General features: G+C 61.3%; 1 protein-coding gene across 1 annotated transcript; it reads left to right on the forward strand.

Moving 5' to 3' along the window:
* Positions 1-210: 210 nt before the first annotated feature.
* LOC132321488 (scavenger receptor cysteine-rich type 1 protein M130-like) lies at positions 211-21,722 on the forward strand. The gene is made up of 23 exons (XM_059834979.1): positions 211-277; positions 1,281-1,595; positions 3,016-3,324; positions 3,978-4,301; positions 5,956-6,264; positions 6,918-7,092; positions 7,986-8,062; positions 8,896-9,204; positions 9,858-10,181; positions 11,836-12,144; positions 12,798-13,121; positions 14,776-15,084; positions 15,313-15,631; positions 16,181-16,497; positions 16,584-16,898; positions 17,256-17,570; positions 18,044-18,106; positions 18,195-18,509; positions 19,248-19,385; positions 20,101-20,196; positions 20,621-20,704; positions 20,914-21,066; positions 21,703-21,722. The coding sequence occupies exons 1-23, from the start codon at positions 211-213 to the stop codon at positions 21,720-21,722; spliced, it is 5,286 nt and encodes a 1,761-aa protein (XP_059690962.1).
* The last annotated feature ends 802 nt before the right edge of the window (positions 21,723-22,524 follow it).

Genomic DNA, 22,524 nt, shown 5'->3' on the forward strand with positions numbered 1-22,524 from the left:
CATTGGAGGGCTCGGCTGTGTCGGAGGGGAGATAGCTCCCGATAATGTCTAAAAAGGTGCTGCTGCTGCTTCGATTGGCTCCTTCTGTAGCTGGGCTGGCATGTGCGGAGATATATTGCCATCCCGCTGCCATTGTCCCCATGAGTCCCCAGGTGCTGTGGCAGGGAGTGTGGCAGAGCAGGAATGTGCTGGCAGGGCAGAAGGCTCAGGATGGGCACAGAGGGACTCCTGTCCCCTGAGGTGCTGTGGCTGCTTCTCTGGGTGCAGCTGTGCAGAGGTAAGTGCCGACTCCCTTGTCCCACAGCCCAGGGCCAGCGGGTACCAGCGTGGTCATTGGGATCTGTCTGGGAACGGGGTTTCTTTGCAGGTGCCACTGAGACGAGGGCCAGAAGGTGCTCAAGTCCATGGACCCTGTGCCTTTCCCTGTGCCCATCTGGGTGGGAGAGAGTGTCTCCTTTTCCGGGGTTCCAGTGTTTAGGGCAGCCTCTGCCTAGCTTGATTCATAGACACCCTGTCCTGGGGTACCCTTTTGGACACCCCCCTCTTCCCCAACACGGTGCCTTTGGAGCCAGTGGTGGCCTAGCTAGTGATGGCAGCACCCAGAGATCCCCAGGGCACTGCCAACCTTTGGGCTACCCCGGAGGGTTTCTGTGCGGCTCGCTGCCCCCTTGTTCCAGGGGAGCCCTGACCCCATGACAGCAGTTCGTACCTCTCAGAGAGAAGGGGACCGGGCATCTCCAGTAGAGAGACATCCTTCCTGGGGGGCCTGGCTCAGTGCAGGGACTGAACTGACACCAGAGGCGAGGAGGGGATGTGGGTTGGGGGACCATCGGGATCGTCTCGGTCCTCCCTGGGAACATGGAAAGCCCCGGCATGGGGTTGGGTTTGGACGGTGCTGGGGCAGGCGGTTTGCATGGGAAGCTGCAGGCCTGGGTGCCTGGGGCTGTTCAGGGGGTGCTGGGCTGTGGAGGAGCGGGTGCCCAGTGCAGGGCTGGGCAGTGTGCGGGTGGGTATGGGCGGGGGGGCACGTGGTCATTGTAATGGGAAAAGGTACCTTGTGTGGTGGGATGGCGAATGACTCAGCCAGGCCAGAACTCAACACCCCCAGCCTTGTGCAGCCCCTGAGGATAGAAGGGACCCTCACATTGTACTGGGGACAGCCTGGAAGGGAGTGGGCTTCCACCCTGGTACCTCTGACTCTACCTGGGCAGGGGGTTCCCCCAGACATGCAGTGCTAAGGCTTGGTGCTCTCCTGACCCATCCCATGTTGTTGTTTAAAGGAGCTGCGGAGGTGAGGCTGGCGGATGGCGGCAGGCGCTGTGCCGGGAGAGTGGAGGTGAAACACAGGGGCCGGTGGGGGACCGTGTGTGATGACTATTGGGGCATGGATGATGCTGCAGTGGTTTGTAAGCAGCTGGACTGTGGGTCTGCTGTTGAAGCTCACCAGGCTGGCTCTTTTGGGCCAGGATCTGGCTCCATTTGGATGGATGATGTTGGCTGTAAAGGCACCGAATCTGCCCTGTCTGACTGCACACACGATGGATGGGGTGAACATGACTGTGTTAGCGGTGAGGATGCTGGAGTGACATGTTCAGGTAAGGGATCAGCCTGTTGCCTGCCTTTGGGGCTGGGACAGGCAAAGGAACCTGGCTGTGCCCTCAGGGAGCAACAAGCAGATGTCTAATCAGGGCCCAGTGTGGCCAATCACACTGCCGAGCCAGGACTGTCGTTGCTGGTGTAATCGGTCTCCAGGGAAAGCCCAGTGGGAGCCTACCCCAAGGCAAACTAACTCTGCCTCAGTTTCTCAGCCCCGCCTCAGTTGGTGTCTTGGGCTGCAGATGAATCCTTCATGCCTGACCCAGGGTGTCCATTGGGCTTCATCAATCTCCACCTATTCTGCCAGTTCCCAGACAAAAATGCTGAGGGTCCCTGTCCTGGAAACACCACGGGGGACTTGCTTGGCACCCCACATCTTGGAGGACTGGCGTGAGATGGCTGGTCACACTGGGTAATTCCCCCTCACAGACATGAGCACCTCGACTGAATTGAAGGGACTTTTTAGAGTGGTGGGCCCTGGGCAAAGGAGCAGGGTGGCCACAAAGCCCTTTGCTGCCTGTCCCGAGGGCTCAGGGCTTGGTGGCTGCTTGACCCTGGCTGCTTCTTCCATCGCCAGAGTCCCAGGCTGGCACTAGGACGTCCCTGAGACTGTGACAGCCCTGCGGGGACATGACCCCGTGCAGGTTGTGCTGGCCACTGCCCAACCTCTCCTGCCTGCCCACATCTCCCTACACTGCCCCATGACACGAGGGACTTTGGCAGCACTTGCAGATCCTCATCTGTGCCGGCTGTTCCGTGAGAGTAGGCATGGGCCCAGGGGGGCATGTGAAACTCCTGCCCCTCTGTCTGGGTGTTGATCCGGGTTGTGCACACATCCAGGCAGAGCGTTGTGTCCCTGGCTGAGAACATTCCCCCTTGAGCAGGCATCAGAGGGGTCTGGACAGGCACCAGCCATGATTACAGCTGCAGCATTTCTGTGCTCTGTGACATCTCCTGCTTAAAAGGAACCTCCCAGCACCCTAGAGCACCCCTGGGAGTGTGTTGTATTTATGGCTGTATCAAGGTGATGGCCCTGCCTGGTCGCTAGCTCTGCAGGGACTGAGCAGGCTGCAGCAGTCATTATCATCTGGGCCAGTTCTTGTGGACCCAAACTGCGCACACCACTGCGGTGATGGGGGGACCATGCCGGGCAGTGAAGGGCACTTTGTGCAGCAGCAGATTGTCAGAGTGGAGCCTGGTGCTGCACCAGACACATAAACTCTAGTGCCCTGAGGGTGTAGAGAAGGGGTGCGGGGAGGGCGGGGCTGGATGTGTTTATGTCACCAACACTCCCGCACAGCTTCCTCTGGGATGTGCAATGGGTGATTTGGTCATGGCTTGCTTGAAGGTCACCAGAGATGTGGAAATGTAACTGCCAGAGGGCTCTGGGAACTCCCAGCTGCTTTGGTTTTTTTCCAGGATTTGTCCGGCTGGTGGAAGGGAAGAGCCGCTGCTCAGGACGTGTGGAGATCCGTGATGGGGACCAGTGGAAAACCGTCTGTGATTCCCACTTTGGTCCCAAAGCTGCTGACGTGGTCTGCAGGGAGCTGCAGTGCGGCGTGGCCCTGCCTGTCACTGGAGGAGGTCACTTTGGAGAAGGGGTCGGTCCCATCTGGGATGGAGCGCTGCAGTGTGTGGGGAATGAATCCCTCCTGGCCTCCTGCCCCAGAGGGTCCCCCAGGGACCAGCCCTGCACCCACGTGAACAGCGCTATTGTCACCTGCACATGTAAGAATTCCGGTGGGGTGTTGAACACTGGGTTGAGCCCCAGCCTGGGGCGGGGGAGGCAGGTTGTGCTGTGGAGACAAGGGAACTGGGGTATCTGTTGCCACAGGCTGGCAGAGAGGTGACCTTCCTGGGGGATCCTCGACAAGGGCAGGGCTGGGCTGAGGCCTTGGGGACAAGGAGGGGGCATGGGTTGGGAGGGCTCCCTGGGATCACCGTGTTGCCCCACAGGGGGCACAGAAAGGTCTGAGGGTGGAGAATGGGTTGGGAGGTGCCCTAGGCAGGCTGTGGTCCAGGGGAGCTGGGGGCCCCGGGGAGAAGCAGCAGTGTGTGCCTGGGGGAGCCCTGGTGGGGACAGGTCTCTTCTCAGGGTGCTGGCTGGGGAGGTGCGGGTGCCCTGGGCTGGGGACAGGGGACAGCTGGCCATTGGGTGGGAGTGTCAAGGTCTGTGGGGCCACAAATGACGCAGTAGGGCTGGAGCTGGGCACCCCCAACCTTGCACAGCCCGTGGGGATAGAAGGAACCCCTGCACTGCCCTGGGAACAGCCTGGCGGGGAGTGGGCTCCCACCCTGGTACCTCTGACTCCGTCCGGGCAAGAGTTTCCCCAGACCCACAGTGCCGGGGCTCGGCACTGTCTTGACTGGTCCTGTGTCAGTGTTTGAAGGTGCTGCGGAGGTGAGGCTGGCGGATGGCGGCAAACACTGTGCCGGGAGAGTGGAGGTGAAACACAGGGGCCAGTGGGGGACCGTGTGTGGTGACGACTGGAGCATGGATGATGCTGCAGTGGTTTGTACGCAGCTGGACTGTGGGTCTGCTGTTGGAGCGCCTCAGTACGGACACTTTGGGCCAGGATCCGGCCCCATTTGGATGGATGATGTTGGCTGTAATGGCACTGAGTCTGCCCTGTCTGACTGCACACACGGAGGATGGGGTGAACATGACTGTGGTCACGGTGAGGATGCTGGAGTGACGTGTTCAGGTAAGGGAGAGCCTGTTCTCCACCTTGGGCGGTAGGACAGGGAAAGGGACCTGGTTGTGCCCTCAAGGAGCAACACATGGACGCTTGAGCAGGGTCCCATGATGTTGGTTGAACTGCTGAGCTGGGATTGTCATTGCTGATGTCCTCCATCCCTGGGGAAGGCCCAGTGGGAACCTGCCCCAGGGTGTCCATACCCTGCCTGGCCCCTGAAGTGGCTCAGATAAATCCCCCACCCAGCCCCGCAGTGTCTGTTGGTTCCCATCTTTCTCCTCCCTTTCACCCAGGGCCTGTCTGGCAGCACTGAGGGGAGGGCCAGGTCCCCCCATGCCAGAGGCACCAAGAGTGACTCACGCAGACACCCACAGCCGCAGGGAAGGGCGTGAGATGGATGGGGAATTTTGGGTTGTGCCCCCTGGCAGACAGGAGTCCCTTGGCCCAAGCAAAGGGATTGCTTGGAGAGGAAGACCACGGGGCTTGGGCAGACGAGTGGGGTGGCATGTGGCACTTCATTCCTCTCCCAGGGTCACCCCACAAGAGACTTCCCGTGAGGATACAGCCCTGACCAGGCAGTGCTGACCCGCTGCCCAGCCTCTCAGGTCTCTCCCAGTGCTGGGCTGCCTTGCACTTTTGGATGTGCCACCGTTTACTGGCTCTCCTCTGTGCCTGCCCTTGCACTGGGAGCTCGTGGAAGCCCAGGGTTGCTCTTCTGTCCACTCTCCTGCCCTCTTCCCGGCTGTTGGCCAGGGACATGCGCATCCAGAAGTGCACTCTGGCCATGGCTGAGGACCTCTTTCCCAGGAGGGTGCTGGAGCGGGGGGCTGGTACAGACACTGACCGCAGGTACAGCCTCACCATGCTTCTGCTCTGTGACTTACTCCATCTACCCGAAGCACCCCAACAGTTCAAGACGCCCTGGGGAATGGGGTGCATTTCTGGCAGCTCCAAGGGGTTCCTCACGTCTGGCCCTGAGCTCAGTGGGGCAGAGCAAGCTGCAGCAGCCAACAGCGCCTGGGCGCATTTCCCTGGACCCCAAGTGCTTCAGGTGCTGCAGTGCCCAGGGACCAGTGCCAGGCAGCCCCAGGCCTCTGGGGCAGCAGCAGTTTGTCTGAGCGGTGCCTGTGGCTATGGCTTTGGGAGAGAAGCAAGCCCACAAGTGCTGTGCTGATTTCTGAGGAGCAGCAGGGGGGCCCTGATGTGTTTGTGCCATCAGCACCCCCTGAGAACAGCAGGGGTGGTCGTGGGGCTTTTTGCCCGTGGCAACCAAAGGGCTGTGGGAAATCTCAGGGGTCTTTGGTTGGTCCAGAATCTGTCCAGCTGGTCTGAGGGGAGAGCCGCCTCTAAGGACATGTAGCGATGCATGAGGACGACCTCTGGATAACTGTCTGTGACTCACACTTTGGTCCCAAAGGCAGCAACATGGTTTGCAGGGTCTGCTGTGGGTCTGAGATAGGCACGTACCCTTGAGTGCTGTGATGGTGTAGTGAAGGGGCGCAAGGGTTCCTGGATGCCTTTGTGGCACCAACACTCCCCCACAGCTTCCTCTGGGATGTGCAATGGGTGATTTGGTCATGGCTTGCTTGAAGGTCACCAGAGATGTGGAAATGTAACTGCCAGAGGGCTCTGGGAACTCCCAGCTGCTTTGGTTTTTTTCCAGGATTTGTCCGGCTGGTGGAAGGGAAGAGCCGCTGCTCAGGACGTGTGGAGATCCGTGATGGGGACCAGTGGAAAACCGTCTGTGATTCCCACTTTGGTCCCAAAGCTGCTGACGTGGTCTGCAGGGAGCTGCAGTGCGGCGTGGCCCTGCCTGTCACTGGAGGAGGTCACTTTGGAGAAGGGGTCGGTCCCATCTGGGATGGAGCGCTGCAGTGTGTGGGGAATGAATCCCTCCTGGCCTCCTGCCCCAGAGGGTCCCCCAGGGACCAGCCCTGCACCCACGTGAACAGCGCTATTGTCACCTGCACATGTAAGAATTCCGGTGGGGTGTTGAACACTGGGTTGAGCCCCAGCCTGGGGCGGAGGAGGCAGGTTGTGCTGTGGAGACAAGGGAACTGGGGTATCTGTTGCCACAGGCTGGCAGAGAGGTGACCTTCCTGGGGGATCCTCGACAAGGGCAGGGCTGGGCTGAGGCCTTGGGGACAAGGAGGGGGCATGGGTTGGGAGGGCTCCCTGGGATCACCGTGTTGCCCCACAGGGGGCACAGAAAGGTCTGAGGGTGGAGGATGGGTTGGGAGGTGCCCTAGGCAGGCTGTGGTCCAGGGGAGCTGGGGGCCCCAGGGAGAAGCAGCAGTGTGTGCCTGGGGGAGCCCTGGTGGGGACAGGTCTCTTCTCAGGGTGCTGGCTGGGGAGGTGCGGGTGCCCTGGGCTGGGGACAGGGGACAGCTGGCCATTGGGTGGGAGTGTCAAGGTCTGTGGGGCCACAAATGACGCAGTAGGGCTGGAGCTGGGTACCCCCAACCTTGCACAGCCCGTGGGGATAGAAGGAACCCCTGCACTGCCCTGGGAACAGCCTGGCGGGGAGTGGGCTCCCACCCTGGTACCTCTGACTCCGTCCGGGCAAGAGTTTCCCCAGACCCACAGTGCCGGGGCTCGGCACTGTCTTGACTGGTCCTGTGTCAGTGTTTGAAGGTGCTGCGGAGGTGAGGCTGGCGGATGGCGGCAAACACTGTGCCGGGAGAGTGGAGGTGAAACACAGGGGCCAGTGGGGGACCGTGTGTGGTGACTATTGGGGCATGGATGATGCTGCAGTGGTTTGTAAGCAGCTGGACTGTGGGTCTGCTGTTGGAGCGCCTCAGTACGGACACTTTGGGCCAGGATCCGGCCCCATTTGGATGGATGATGTTGGCTGTAATGGCACTGAGTCTGCCCTGTCTGACTGCACACACGGAGGATGGGGTGAACATGACTGTGGTCACGGTGAGGATGCTGGAGTGACATGTTCAGGTAAGGGAGAGCCTGTTCTCCGCCTTGGGAGGTAGGACAGGGAAAGGGGCCTGGTTGTGCCCTCAGGGAGCAACACATGGACACTTGAGCAGGGTCCCATGATGCTGGTTGAACTGCTGAGCTGGGATTGTCATTGCTGATTTCCTCCATCCCTGGGGAAGGCCCAGTGGGAACCTGCCCCAGGGTGTCCATACCCTGCCTGGCCCCTGAAGTGGCTCAGATAAATCCCCCACCCAGCCCCGCAGTGTCTGTTGGTTCCCATCTTTCTCCTCCCTTTCACCCAGGGCCTGTCTGGCAGCACTGAGTGGAGGGCCAGGTCCCCCCATGCCAGAGGCACCAAGAGTGACTCACGCAGACACCCACAGCCGCAGGGAAGGGCGTGAGATGGATGGGGAATTTTGGGTTGTGCCCCCTGGCAGACAGGAGTCCCTTGGCCCAAGCAAAGGGATTGCTTGGAGAGGAAGACCACGGGGCTTGGGCAGACGAGTGGGGTGGCATGTGGCACTTCATTCCTCTCCCAGGGTCACCCCTCAAGAGACTGCCCGTGAGGATACAGCCCTGTCCAGGCAGTGCTGACCCGCTGCCCAGCCTCTCAGGTCTCTCCCAGTGCTGGGCTGCCTTGCACTTTTGGATGTGCCACCGTTTACTGGCTCTCCTCTGTGCCTGCCCTTGCGCTGGGAGCTCGTGGAAGCCCAGGGTTGCTCTTCTGTCCACTCTCCTGCCCTCTTCCCGGCTGTTGGCCAGGGACATGCGCATCCAGCAGTGCACTCTGGCCATGGCTGAGGACCTCTTTCCCAGGAGGGTGCTGGAGCGGGGGGCTGGTACAGACACTGACCGCAGGTACAGCCTCACCATGCTTCTGCTCTGTGACATATTCTGTCTACCCGAAGCACCCCAACAGTTCAAGACCCCCTGGGGAATGGGGTGCATTTCTGGCAGCTCCAAGGGGTTCCTCACGTCTGGCCCTGAGCTCAGTGGGGCAGAGCAAGCTGCAGCAGCCAACAGCGCCTGGGCGCATTTCCCTGGACCCCAAGTGCTTCAGGTGCTGCAGTGCCCAGGGACCAGTGCCAGGCAGCCCCAGGCCTCTGGGGCAGCAGCAGTTTGTCTGAGCGGTGCCTGTGGCTATGGCTTTGGGAGAGAAGCAAGCCCACAAGTGCTGTGCTGATTTCTGAGGAGCAGCAGGGGGGCCCTGATGTGTTTGTGCCATCAGCACCCCCTGAGAACAGCAGGGGTGGTCGTGGGGCTTTTTGCCCGTGGCAACCAAAGGGCTGTGGGAAATCTCAGGGGTCTTTGGTTGGTCCAGAATCTGTCCAGCTGGTCTGAGGGGAGAGCCGCCTCTAAGGACATGTAGTGATCCATGAGGACGACCTTTAGAAAACTGTCTGTGACTTACACTTTGGTCCCAAAGGCAGCAACATGGTTTGCAGGGTCTGCTGTGGGTCTGAGATAGGCACGTACCCTTGAGTGCTGTGATGGTGTAGTGAAGGGGCGCAAGGGTTCCTGAATGCCTTTGTGGCACCAACACTCCCCCACAGCTTCCTCTGGGATGTGCAATGGGTGATTTGGTCATGGCTTGCTTGAAGGTCACCAGAGATGTGGAAATGTAACTGCCAGAGGGCTCTGGGAACTCCCAGCTGCTTTGGTTTTTTTCCAGGATTTGTCCGGCTGGTGGAAGGGAAGAGCCGCTGCTCAGGACGTGTGGAGATCCGTGATGGGGACCAGTGGAAAACCGTCTGTGATTCCCACTTTGGTCCCAAAGCTGCTGACGTGGTCTGCAGGGAGCTGCAGTGCGGCGTGGCCCTGCCTGTCACTGGAGGAGGTCACTTTGGAGAAGGGGTCGGTCCCATCTGGGATGGAGCGCTGCAGTGTGTGGGGAATGAATCCCTCCTGGCCTCCTGCCCCAGAGGGTCCCCCAGGGACCAGCCCTGCACCCACGTGAACAGCGCTATTGTCACCTGCACATGTAAGAATTCCGGTGGGGTGTTGAACACTGGGTTGAGCCCCAGCCTGGGGCGGGGGAGGCAGGTTGTGCTGTGGAGACAAGGGAACTGGGGTATCTGTTGCCACAGGCTGGCAGAGAGTTGACCTTCCTGGGGGATCCTCGACAAGGGCAGGGCTGGGCTGAGGCCTTGGGGACAAGGAGGGGGCATGCGTTGGGAGGGCTCCCTGGGATCACTGTGTTGCCCCACAGGGGGCACAGAAAGGTCTGAGGGTGGAGGATGGGTTGGGAGGTGCCCTAGGCAGGCTGTGGTCCAGGGGAGCTGGGGGCCCCGGGGAGAAGCAGCAGTGTGTGCCTGGGGGAGCCCTGGTGGGGACAGGTCTCTTCTCAGGGTGCTGGCTGGGGAGGTGCGGGTGCCCTGGGCTGGGGACAGGGGACAGCTGGCCATTGGGTGGGAGTGTCAAGGTCTGTGGGGCCACAAATGACGCAGTAGGGCTGGAGCTGGGCACCCCCAACCTTGCACAGCCCGTGGGGATAGAAGGAACCCCTGCACTGCCCTGGGAACAGCCTGGCGGGGAGTGGGCTCCCACCCTGGTACCTCTGACTCCGTCCGGGCAAGAGTTTCCCCAGACCCACAGTGCCGGGGCTCGGCACTGTCTTGACTGGTCCTGTGTCAGTGTTTGAAGGTGCTGTGGAGGTGAGGCTGGCGGATGGCGGCAAACACTGTGCCGGGAGAGTGGAGGTGAAACACAGGGGCCAGTGGGGGACCGTGTGTGGTGACGACTGGAGCATGGATGATGCTGCAGTGGTTTGTAAGCAGCTGGACTGTGGGTCTGCTGTTAGAGCGCCTCAGTACGGACACTTTGGGCCAGGATCCGGCCCCATTTGGATGGATGATGTTGGCTGTAATGGCACTGAGTCTGCCCTGTCTGACTGCACACACGGAGGATGGGGTGAACATGACTGTGGTCACGGTGAGGATGCTGGAGTGACGTGTTCAGGTAAGGGAGAGCCTGTTCTCCACCTTAGGCGGTAGGACAGGGAAAGGGACCTGGTTGTGCCCTCAAGGAGCAACACATGGACGCTTGAGCAGGGTCCCATGATGCTGGTTGAACTGCTGAGCTGGGATTGTCATTGCTGATTTCCTCCATCCCTGGGGAAGGCCCAGTGGGAACCTGCCCCAGGGTGTCCATACCCTGCCTGGCCCCTGAAGTGGCTCAGATAAATCCCCCACCCAGCCCCGCAGTGTCTGTTGGTTCCCATCTTTCTCCTCCCTTTCACCCAGGGCCTGTCTGGCAGCACTGAGTGGAGGGCCAGGTCCCCCCATGCCAGAGGCACCAAGAGTGACTCACGCAGACACCCACAGCCGCAGGGAAGGGCGTGAGATGGATGGGGAATTTTGGGTTGTGCCCCCTGGCAGACAGGAGTCCCTTGGCCCAAGCAAAGGGATTGCTTGGAGAGGAAGACCACGGGGCTTGGGCAGACGAGTGGGGTGGCATGTGGCACTTCATTCCTCTCCCAGGGTCACCCCTCAAGAGACTGCCCGTGAGGATACAGCCCTGTCCAGGCAGTGCTGACCCGCTGCCCAGCCTCTCAGGTCTCTCCCAGTGCTGGGCTGCCTTGCACTTTTGGATGTGCCACCGTTTACTGGCTCTCCTCTGTGCCTGCCCTTGCACTGGGAGCTCGTGGAAGCCCAGGGTTGCTCTTCTGTCCACTCTCCTGCCCTCTTCCCGGCTGTTGGCCAGGGACATGCGCATCCAGCAGTGCACTCTGGCCATGGCTGAGGACCTCTTTCCCAGGAGGGTGCTGGAGTGGGGGGCTGGTACAGACACTGACCGCAGGTACAGCCTCACCATGCTTCTGCTCTGTGACATATTCTGTCTACCCGAAGCACCCCAACAGTTCAAGACCCCCTGGGGAATGGGGTGCATTTCTGGCAGCTCCAAGGGGTTCCTCACGTCTGGCCCTGAGCTCAGTGGGGCAGAGCAAGCTGCAGCAGCCAACAGCGCCTGGGCGCATTTCCCTGGACCCCAAGTGCTTCAGGTGCTGCAGTGCCCAGGGACCAGTGCCAGGCAGCCCCAGGCCTCTGGGGCAGCAGCAGTTTGTCTGAGCGGTGCCTGTGGCTATGGCTTTGGGAGAGAAGCAAGCCCACAAGTGCTGTGCTGATTTCTGAGGAGCAGCAGGGGGGCCCTGATGTGTTTGTGCCATCAGCACCCCCTGAGAACAGCAGGGGTGGTCGTGGGGCTTTTTGCCCGTGGCAACCAAAGGGCTGTGGGAAATCTCAGGGGTCTTTGGTTGGTCCAGAATCTGTCCAGCTGGTCTGAGGGGAGAGCCGCCTCTAAGGACATGTAGTGATCCATGAGGACGACCTTTAGAAAACTATCTGTGACTCACACTTTGGTCCCAAAGGCAGCAACATGGTTTGCAGGGTCTGCTGTGGGTCTGAGATAGGCACGTACCCTTGAGTGCTGTGATGGTGTAGTGAAGGGGCGCAAGGGTTCCTGGATGCCTTTGTGGCACCAACACTCCCCCACAGCTTCCTCTGGGATGTGCAATGGGTGATTTGGTCATGGCTTGCTTGAAGGTCACCAGAGATGTGGAAATGTAACTGCCAGAGGGCTCTGGGAACTCCCAGCTGCTTTGTGTTTTTTCCAGGATTTGTCCGGCTGGTGGAAGGGAAGAGCCACTGCTCAGGACGTGTGGAGATCCGTGATGGGGACCAGTGGAAAACCGTCTGTGATTCCCACTTTGGTCCCAAAGCTGCTGACGTGGTCTGCAGGGAGCTGCAGTGCGGCGTGGCCCTGCCTGTCACTGGAGGAGGTCACTTTGGAGAAGGGGTCGGTCCCATCTGGGATGGAGCGCTGCAGTGTGTGGGGAATGAATCCCTCCTGGCCTCCTGCCCCAGAGGGTCCCCCAGGGACCAGCCCTGCACCCACGTGAACAGCGCTATTGTCACCTGCACATGTAAGAATTCCGGTGGGGTGTTGAACACTGGGTTGAGCCCCAGCCTGGGGCGGAGGAGGCAGGTTGTGCTGTGGAGACAAGGGAACTGGGGTATCTGTTGCCACAGGCTGGCAGAGAGGTGACCTTCCTGGGGGATCCTCGACAAGGGCAGGGCTGGGCTGAGGCCTTGGGGACAAGGAGGGGGCATGGGTTGGGAGGGCTCCCTGGGATCACCGTGTTGCCCCACAGGGGGCACAGAAAGGTCTGAGGGTGGAGGATGGGTTGGGAGGTGCCCTAGGCAGGCTGTGGTCCAGGGGAGCTGGGGGCCCCAGGGAGAAGCAGCAGTGTGTGCCTGGGGGAGCCCTGGTGGGGACAGGTCTCTTCTCAGGGTGCTGGCTGGGGAGGTGCGGGTGCCCTGGGCTGGGGACAGGGGACAGCTGGCCATTGGGTGGGAGTGTCAAGGTCTGTGGGGCCACAAATGACGCAGTAGGGCTGGAGCTGGGTACCCCCAACCTTGCACAGCCCGTGGGGATAGAAGGAACCCCTGCACTGCCCTGGGAACAGCCTGGCGGGGAGTGGGCTCCCACCCTGGTACCTCTGACTCCGTCCGGGCAAGAGTTTCCCCAGACCCACAGTGCCGGGGCTCGGCACTGTCTTGACTGGTCCTGTGTCAGTGTTTGAAGGTGCTGCGGAGGTGAGGCTGGCGGATGGCGGCAAACACTGTGCCGGGAGAGTGGAGGTGAAACACAGGGGCCAGTGGGGGACCGTGTGTGGTGACTATTGGGGCATGGATGATGCTGCAGTGGTTTGTAAGCAGCTGGACTGTGGGTCTGCTGTTGGAGCGCCTCAGTACGGACACTTTGGGCCAGGATCCGGCCCCATTTGGATGGATGATGTTGGCTGTAATGGCACTGAGTCTGCCCTGTCTGACTGCACACACGGAGGATGGGGTGAACATGACTGTGGTCACGGTGAGGATGCTGGAGTGACGTGTTCAGGTAAGGGAGAGCCTGTTCTCCGCCTTGGGAGGTAGGACAGGGAAAGGGGCCTGGTTGTGCCCTCAGGGAGCAACACATGGACACTTGAGCAGGGTCCCATGATGCTGGTTGAACTGCTGAGCTGGGATTGTCATTGCTGATTTCCTCCATCCCTGGGGAAGGCCCAGTGGGAACCTGCCCCAGGGTGTCCATACCCTGCCTGGCCCCTGAAGTGGCTCAGATAAATCCCCCACCCAGCCCCGCAGTGTCTGTTGGTTCCCATCTTTCTCCTCCCTTTCACCCAGGGCCTGTCTGGCAGCACTGAGTGGAGGGCCAGGTCCCCCCATGCCAGAGGCACCAAGAGTGACTCACGCAGACACCCACAGCCGCAGGGAAGGGCGTGAGATGGATGGGGAATTTTGGGTTGTGCCCCCTGGCAGACAGGAGTCCCTTGGCCCAAGCAAAGGGATTGCTTGGAGAGGAAGACCACGGGGCTTGGGCAGACGAGTGGGGTGGCATGTGGCACTTCATTCCTCTCCCAGGGTCACCCCTCAAGAGACTGCCCGTGAGGATACAGCCCTGTCCAGGCAGTGCTGACCCGCTGCCCAGCCTCTCAGGTCTCTCCCAGTGCTGGGCTGCCTTGCACTTTTGGATGTGCCACCGTTTACTGGCTCTCCTCTGTGCCTGCCCTTGCACTGGGAGCTCGTGGAAGCCCAGGGTTGCTCTTCTGTCCACTCTCCTGCCCTCTTCCCGGCTGTTGGCCAGGGACATGCGCATCCAGCAGTGCACTCTGGCCATGGCTGAGGACCTCTTTCCCAGGAGGGTGCTGGAGCGGGGGGCTGGTACAGACACTGACCGCAGGTACAGCCTCACCATGCTTCTGCTCTGTGACATATTCTGTCTACCCGAAGCACCCCAACAGTTCAAGACCCCCTGGGGAATGGGGTGCATTTCTGGCAGCTCCAAGGGGTTCCTCACGTCTGGCCCTGAGCTCAGTGGGGCAGAGCAAGCTGCAGCAGCCAACAGCGCCTGGGCGCATTTCCCTGGACCCCAAGTGCTTCAGGTGCTGCAGTGCCCAGGGACCAGTGCCAGGCAGCCCCAGGCCTCTGGGGCAGCAGCAGTTTGTCTGAGCGGTGCCTGTGGCTATGGCTTTGGGAGAGAAGCAAGCCCACAAGTGCTGTGCTGATTTCTGAGGAGCAGCAGGGGGGCCCTGATGTGTTTGTGCCATCAGCACCCCCTGAGAACAGCAGGGGTGGTCGTGGGGCTTTTTGCCCGTGGCAACCAAAGGGCTGTGGGAAATCTCAGGGGTCTTTGGTTGGTCCAGAATCTGTCCAGCTGGTCTGAGGGGAGAGCCGCCTCTAAGGACATGTAGCGATGCATGAGGACGACCTCTGGATAACTGTCTGTGACTCACACTTTGGTCCCAAAGGCAGCAACATGGTTTGCAGGGTCTGCTGTGGGTCTGAGATAGGCACGTACCCTTGAGTGCTGTGATGGTGTAGTGAAGGGGCGCAAGGGTTCCTGGATGCCTTTGTGGCACCAACACTCCCCCACAGCTTCCTCTGGGATGTGCAATGGGTGATTTGGTCATGGCTTGCTTGAAGGTCACCAGAGATGTGGAAATGTAACTGCCAGAGGGCTCTGGGAACTCCCAGCTGCTTTGTGTTTTTTCCAGGATTTGTCCGGCTGGTGGAAGGGAAGAGCCACTGCTCAGGACGTGTGGAGATCCGTGATGGGGACCAGTGGAAAACCGTCTGTGATTCCCACTTTGGTCCCAAAGCTGCTGACGTGGTCTGCAGGGAGCTGCAGTGTGGTGTGGCCCTGCCTGTCACTGGAGGAGGTCACTTTGGAGAAGGGGTCGGTCCCATCTGGGATGGAGCGCTGCAGTGTGTGGGGAATGAATCCCTCCTGGCCTCCTGCCCCAGAGGGTCCCCCAGGGACCAGCCCTGCACCCACGTGAACAGCGCTATTGTCACCTGCACACGTAAGGACTCGGGGTGGGGTGTTGAACACTGGGGCTGTGCCCGGGGTTGGGGAACAGAACAAGGACCGTGCTGGGCCGGGTGTGAGGGCAGGAGGGATGAGGGGATTGTCTGCAGCATGAAAATAGTGCAGAAGGAGAAGAAAGGCATGCTGTTCCTCTGGCCTCCCCGCCAGCTACTGGGGGTACAAGAGCACCAATCCGCCCTCTCTCCTCCTCCTCTGTCCCCAGAGTACACAGGGTTCAGGCTGGTGAACGGCAGCACGCCATGTGCAGGGAGGGTGGAGGTCCAGGTGCTGGGGACCTGGGGGACCCTCTGTGCCTCCCACTGGGATCTGTCGGATGCCCACGTTCTCTGTCATCAACTCAACTGTGGGTTTGCCGAGTCCATTCCTGGAGGAGAGTATTTTGGGAGAGAGACTGGCCCTGTCTGGAGAGACTCATTCCACTGTGACGGGACTGAAGCCCACCTGGGTCAGTGCCCAGTGATCACCCTGGGGGCCTCACCATGCTCCCACGGGAGCAACGCTGCTGTTATTTGCTCAGGTGAGTGCCGGAAAAATGCTGCCTTAACTTCATTCGCCCTTTGTGTGCATCATGGCCACCCAAAGTAGGGGTCGCAAGGCAGTACCAGGCTGAATTTCTCCCTGGAGAAACCCAGGAGCCAACGGGAGGGCTTTGCCTGCTTAGTCTGACCACTCTGCTGCGGGAGAGCTGAGGACTGAAGCATCAGGGCAGTGGCTTAGGCCCTGGTGCCGCTGCCAGGCCTGGGCTCCTCTGTTCCTATACTTTGGGATGAGCCCAGGACAGGGCTGCAGGGCACTGCCTCAGCCCTCTGGCTGCAGACAGCTGCATCCCATCCCCACAGAGGGCCCTGCAGAGCCTCATCCCACCACCCAGGCAGGAGCCCCCAGCAGCAGCAGACCTGGGTGTGAGCTGTAGAACAGGCCAAAGCTTTGCCCTCTCTTCTCACCAACACAAGGCTCAATCTTGTCCTGTTTGGTCGGAAAATCCCCTCTTGCCCTGCTCCCTGAAGGGTACCATGCTCCCCGGTGCCGCCAATGGCTGTGGTATCTCTGCTCTCCCTAGGCTCAGCCAGCTTTGCATCCCTGCGGCTGGTGGGTGGAGGGAGCCGGTGCGATGGGCGAGTGGAGATCTTCCAGCATGGGACGTGGGGCAGAGTCCTGGATGACCAGTGGGATGTGCAGGAGGCCAGCGTGGTGTGCCGGCAGCTGCGGTGCGGAGAGGCAGGGGGAGCTTACAACCCCCCAAAGCCGGAGCGAGGGACGGGCCCTGTGGGGCTGCGAGGGGTCAGGTGCACAGGGCACGAGGCCAACCTGACCCTCTGCAACACCTCGCTGCCTGAGAGTGCACTGGCGGCAGGGGTTGCGGAGGACGTGGGAGTCATTTGCTGGGGTGAGCGGCGTTGCACGGGCCCCCCAGGTGACAGGGTGGGTGGGCAGCCGGCCCCTGAGAGCAACAGGGGTTTCTACCCACTACAGGGAGCCGGCGGGTCCGGCTGGTGAACGGGGCTGGGCGCTGCGCCGGGAGAGTGGAGATCTACTACCAGGGCAGCTGGGGGACTGTCTGCGACGATGGCTGGGACCTGTCTGATGCTGCCGTCGTTTGCCACCAGCTGGGCTGCGGAGGGGCAGTGGAGGTGGCTGGCTCTGCTCAGTTTGGGGAAGGCTCCGGGCAGATCTGGCTGGATGGCGTGAACTGCTCCGGGGCCGAAGCTGCTCTCTGGGACTGCCCTGCCAGGCCCTGGGGGCAGCACGACTGCGGGCACAAAGAGGATGCGGGAGTCGTCTGTTCAGGTCTGTGCTGGGAGCTGTGGTGGGAGCCTGGTTCCTGGGGAGGCCAGGACACACGGAGGGCCGGGCATGGCCAAGGCTCTCCCTGGCTGCCTCTGAGCTCCTGCCCAAGCCCGTCCTGTGGACACCCATGCATGGGCACCCTCAGTCCCACCGGGGGTCCCTGGGGAGCTCAGCTGTCCCCAAGGGTTAGCGGGAAGGGCAGGGGTGTCTGTCCATCAGGGACTTCTCTCTGCCCCTGGGTGCAAGGCGGGTGTGCTGGCCCTGCCCCTGCCCGTCTGAGTGCCTGGCGGGTGCAGAGGTGTCCTGGCTCCCACAGCCCCAGACCAGCCTGTTCCCCCTTGGTGCCTTTCCTCCCAGAGCTCGTGGCCCTGAGGCTGGAGAACAGCGACGGCTGCTCTGGGCGCCTGCAGGTTTTCTACAACGGGACATGGGGGAGCATTTGCTCCAACTCGATGACTCTCGACACGGTGTCGCTGGCATGCAAGGAGCTGGGCTGCGGAGACAGAGGATCCCAGGAAACAGGCCTGCCCTATGGTAGGGTGTCTGGCCCCGCGTGGCTGGATAAGGTGCAGTGTGGGGAGAAAACCAGCTCCTTCTGGCAGTGTCCCTCGGCTCCCTGGGACCCACAGTCATGCGAAGACCTGCGAGACGAGGTCCACATCATCTGCAACGGTAACTCTGAGCCGTTTGGGCACCCGTGTCACCCCAGATCCTGCTACCCGCTGGGCATAGTCAAACACAGAGAAAGGGCTTGGAGGGGCTTTTCCTTTCCATGTCAGACCCTTGTGTTGCCAGTGGCACAAGCATGACCGCAGCCACACATGTCCAGCAGCAGTTGCCACCCAGGTTGCCAGCAGTGCCCAGGGGAGGCAGAGGTATCTCTAGGTGAGGCCTCAGAACAGACTAGACAGGATTCAGAGGTGCCTTCCCTCCATGGACACCCTCCTGCTGCTCTGCAAACCAGGGACCTTTTGGGGCTGAGCAATCTGGGTCCCCCCACAGTCCAACGCGTGTCCCCTGAATGACCGGTGTTCAGTTGCTGCCGTGATCATGATGGCAAAGGGAGGCACAAGCAGAGCTCAGCCCTGCTCTGTTCTGCACGATCCCCCAAACAAACCCCTTCACCACAGTGTTTCCTTCTTCAGGGGGACGCCCAGAAATGCCCCAGAGCCCGTTGGCCCCGTGCCCCAACTCCACGAGCTGCACAGGTAGGGAGCTGCTCCCCTGTGTACCCTTCTTGTCTGGCAGGGCTCTGCCAGCTGTCTCAGTGCCATGGGAGGTCTTTGCCTTCTCCAGACAGGGAGAAGATTCGTGCAGTGGGAGGCGAGGACGGGTGCTCAGGCAGAGTGGAGGTCTGGCACCGTGGCTCTTGGGGGACAGTGTGCGATGACTCCTGGGACATGCGGGATGCTGAAGTGGCGTGCAGGCAGCTGGGCTGTGGCCCCGCAGTGTCTGCCCTGCATGAGGCTGCGTTTGGGATGGGGATGGGCCCCATCTGGCTGGAGCAGGTGGAGTGCCAGGGGACAGAGCTGTCCTTACAGGACTGCTGGGCCCGGCCCGGGGACAGCGGTGTTTGCCGGCATAAGGAAGATGCTGCCGTGCGCTGCTCAGGTGAGTGGCAGGACTGGGACCCCTTGCTTGGGTATTGGCAGGGAGCTGGGGAAGGCCTTTTGTCCACTTAGTCCTGGCATGGCCCCTGACCTCCCAAGAGCAAGAACGTTCCTGCAGAGTGCAGGAGCCTGGTGCCAGGTGGGGAGCAGTCTTGGTGGAACTGGACATCCTCTGGCCACTGCCCGTGGGGCCCTGCAGCCCCAGGGCTATCCCCTGGGCTGGCTGTGCCATCCTGCCTGCTGCCCACAGCAGAAGCCCTGGACCCAGTCCCAGCCTCCCTCTCTAGCACTACAGGAGGGGCAATTTGGGTGGGATGTGTCAAGGACACCTACAGACACATACACGGTGTGCTGAGGAGGAGGCTGTGTGGTACCCGCACACCCGCCCTCTCAGCTCAGCTCTCCTTTTCCTCCTCTGCAGCTATAGCCAGGACAGCAGCATCCCCACCCCGAGCAGGTAACTTGTCCTCCCCCCAGGGCTGGGTATCCCCCCAGACTGTGACCCACAGCTGGATGGAAGGGGCTCCTTGCTAGGGTGTGAAACTCCCAGGAGGAGGCACTGGGTGGGTGGTGGAGGGTTAGGGAGGGTTGTAATTTACTCAGCAGGGTGGAAGCTTCCCCGTCACTCACCCCTGGGGCCCTCCACCCCCTGCTGCCTTGTGTGATGGGGGTCAGGACTGGTGCTGCCTCCACCTCTCCCGGGCCTGCTGCTGCCCCTTCCATGTTCTTGCCCATGCAGATCCCACCCGAGGCCGTCTGACCAGCAGTGGGAGAGTCTCAGTGCCCGTCATCATCTGCATCATCCTGGGGGCCCTTCTCTGCCTGCTCCTGGCCCTCCTGGCTGGGCAAGTGCTAAGCGCCAGGGCTGGGCGCAGAGGTGGGTCCTTCCACAGCTGTCCCAGGGGGAGATGCCTCCTGGAAGGGCTTTGGGGTGCTGCAGGGTGTCAGCAAGGGGCACGAGCAGAGCTGGGGGGATGAGACTGTGTACTGCCACCTGTCCCATGCACGGCCCCATTGAGTGCCTGGCTGTGGGGCACCAGCAGCAAGGGGTGGAGAGAGCCCAGAGGCGGGGGGAGCTAGCGATAGAGCGAGGAGAGAAATGGCAGAGTGGGGATGGCCAAGGCTGGCAGTGCTCTAGGTAGCGCTGGAGGGGGCTCTGGGGCAAGGGAGATGACAGGAGGAGTGCAAGGCAGCATGGTCCATCTCCACGGTGTCAGGCCCCCGGGCTGTCCCTCTGCCCAGCCCTTCCCACTCCCTAGCAGGGCAGGGGCTCTGCTGTGGACCCATGGGGCAGATAAGGGGCAGCTCCAGGTGGAGAGGAAACATGGGAGCTGCTCTGGGGTCAGGCAAGGGGGCATGACCCAGGGGCCAGAGGGGCATGAGCGCTGTCTCCAAAGGGGTGATGCGAGGATGACACTGCCCCAGATAACCTCCACAGTGATGTTGCCCTCACTGAGGATGTGGCAGCTGTGCCTGGGCAACACAGTGGGGCTGTGCTGTAGGACCAGTCCCAAGGAACAGGTCTGCGGGAGAACAGTGGGGTCCCATTGCCCTTCTGCCTTTCCCTGTGCCAGCCCTGCCTGTGTCCCCAGGCTCCTGGAGAGCTCAGGAACCATTCCCCGAGGCCGTGTATGAGGAGGTTGTTTACAGCCCAGCGTGGGAGAAGCAGGCGAGGTTTGGTCGCTCAGGTGGGTGTGGGTCGTCCCTGGAGGCGCATCTGCAGGACCCTTTTCCCTGGCCATAACCCAGGGCTGATCCCCGTAAGGCCCCCAGCCCATTCAGCGCTGGGGCCGTGTGGTCTGTGGGGAGAGCATGCAGGTCCTGGGCCCGGGAGAGGAGCTTCCTCCCAACCAGCTTTGCCCATCCCAGCTGGACAGCCCCTCTCTGCCTGCCCCTGCACCCCATGGGACAGCCGAGGAGTGAGGGAAGGGGCTGTCCTAGGGCAGCTCTGGGAGCACCTTTGAGACAGGGTTTGTCCCAGGGGAGCAGGGTGAATTCCCATCCCTCTTCCCTATTCAGCCCCAGCTCGGTGGGTCCCCCTTCCCCAGCAGTGCTGACCATGAGCCAGGTCAGTGGGGCTTGCTCCATAACACCCGCTGTGCATCCCTCCAGGCTCCTATTCAGAGGAGTCCCTGACCCAGCTGCAGCCCTACCCTGGCGTGAGCGAGGAGGAGGATGGTCTGGGATCAGCACCAGGTAACGGAGGCAGGAAGGGGTTGATCTCCCTGCAGACTTGCGATGGACAAAGGTGTCACTGAGTGTCACTGTCAGAGATGGGCAGGACCTGGGGGTCTCCCATGGTGCTGCCAACACCAGTGTCTCAGCCCTGTGTCCCAGAACATCCTCCCGCCCTCTGCTCTGCAGGACGTACCTTCTCACTGTCACCAGCTCCCCTCTGCTTTCAGATGTTCTTGTCCTGCCCGGAGGTGAGCCAGCGGATGGCTATGATGATGCCAGGGAGGTTTCTGACCCAGAGGAGGATGCTGCCCCTGGGCAGGGAGCTTGGGAACTGCCCAGGGTGCCAGAGGAGGGAGCAGGGACCAGGGATGCAGCCAGAGGTGAGAGGGAAATTCAGTGTTGCTGGTTCCGGGGGTGTCATCCCTGGCGCCACCCAAGCCGCTGCCATACTGAGACCCCAGCCTCATGGGAAGAGGGAACCTGACCCAGGAGTTTCCCTTGGAGGGACTGGGGGTGGGAGAAGGAGCTGAATGTGGTGAGGAACAGGGAGGGAAGTGATGTACAGAACCCATGGGGCGAACTGCAACGTCCTGCTTCGCTGCTTGCAGGGGGCAGCCTGCACTCCCAGAGAAGTGCCGGGGTCCCTGGAGCTGAAGGAGTCACCTCGTCCCTGTCCCTGGGGAGTACGGGCTATGATGATGCTGAAGAGGTGTCTCTGGCACATCCTTGTGAGGACACAAAGGCTGTGACACCGGAGCTCAGTGCACAACAGTGCCCGAGCCCCAGGCCAGGAGAGCCCAACCCTGCTGTGCCGCTGGGTGCAGCCAGGAGGGAGGAGAGGTCTGTGCAGCTGGGAGAGCTGTGAGCTCCAGGGCACCATCTCCCTTGACCCATGCGCAGCAGAAACAGTCCAGAGTTTCCTCTATTTTTCTTCCCATTCTTATGCTGTACATCATATTTGTTCTTATTAAAAGTCTCGGGGGACTTTGACCCTGAGCTGCTGCTTGCCTGCCCAGGTGTCGCGGTGTCTCCCTGAGGCTGGTCTAGGGGAGCAGAGCACAAAGACATGGTGGTGGGGAAGGGGTGTGTCTCAGGGACAGCAGGCTTGGGGTGAGGTTGTGGGGCTGCAAGAGCCCATGGTCCCTGGGGGATAATCGTACTGACAGAGACACTTCCATCCTGCTGGCCACGGGCAGTTTCTAGTCAAAATGTCTCTCTGATAGGTCCCATGATGCGACCCCAGTGGGAGCACCCACTTCCTCACCCCGGGGTTTCCCAGCTGCTCCTTGCCCCAGGCCCTACCTTCTGGTCCCACAGTGCAGAGGCCATGACAGAGCTGCCATGTCAGGGTAAGCCCTGGGCTGTGGCCCCACACAAGTGAGCCCTAAGGCGGCTGCAGTGCCCTGAACACCCCAGCCCACCCCAGGGGGGTCATGGCCACAGATTACCTCCCACAATGGTTCGGAGGCAGTTCTGCTCCCCACTGCCCCAGCACAGGGTGCAGAGCCACTGTCTGGGACACATGGGACTGGAATTCCCTCTCCTCATGCTCTGCCAGGACCCAAGTCTCCAGGGGCTGTTCCTGCTGCCCAGGCACTCGCAGACCCCGAGCACTCTTGTCACAGCCGCAGAGCTGCCTTCTTCCTGAGCAGGGGCTGTAAGGCTCCATGGCAGCCCTATGACCCCCTCCTCCTGCTCCCCTCCAGCCCCCACCCCTGTCCTCCTTTGCCTCACCAGTGGTGCCAGTCTGGGTTTGTGTCGGGGCAGTACTTGTGTGCAGGTACAGGAGGGGTGGGAGCAGGGGGAATGGGGGCACCTTTCTCTCAGCGCTGTTGGAG

The sequence above is a fragment of the Gavia stellata genome, unplaced genomic scaffold (assembly GCF_030936135.1).
Source record: "Gavia stellata isolate bGavSte3 unplaced genomic scaffold, bGavSte3.hap2 HAP2_SCAFFOLD_42, whole genome shotgun sequence".
Lineage (NCBI taxonomy): Eukaryota > Metazoa > Chordata > Aves > Gaviiformes > Gaviidae > Gavia > Gavia stellata.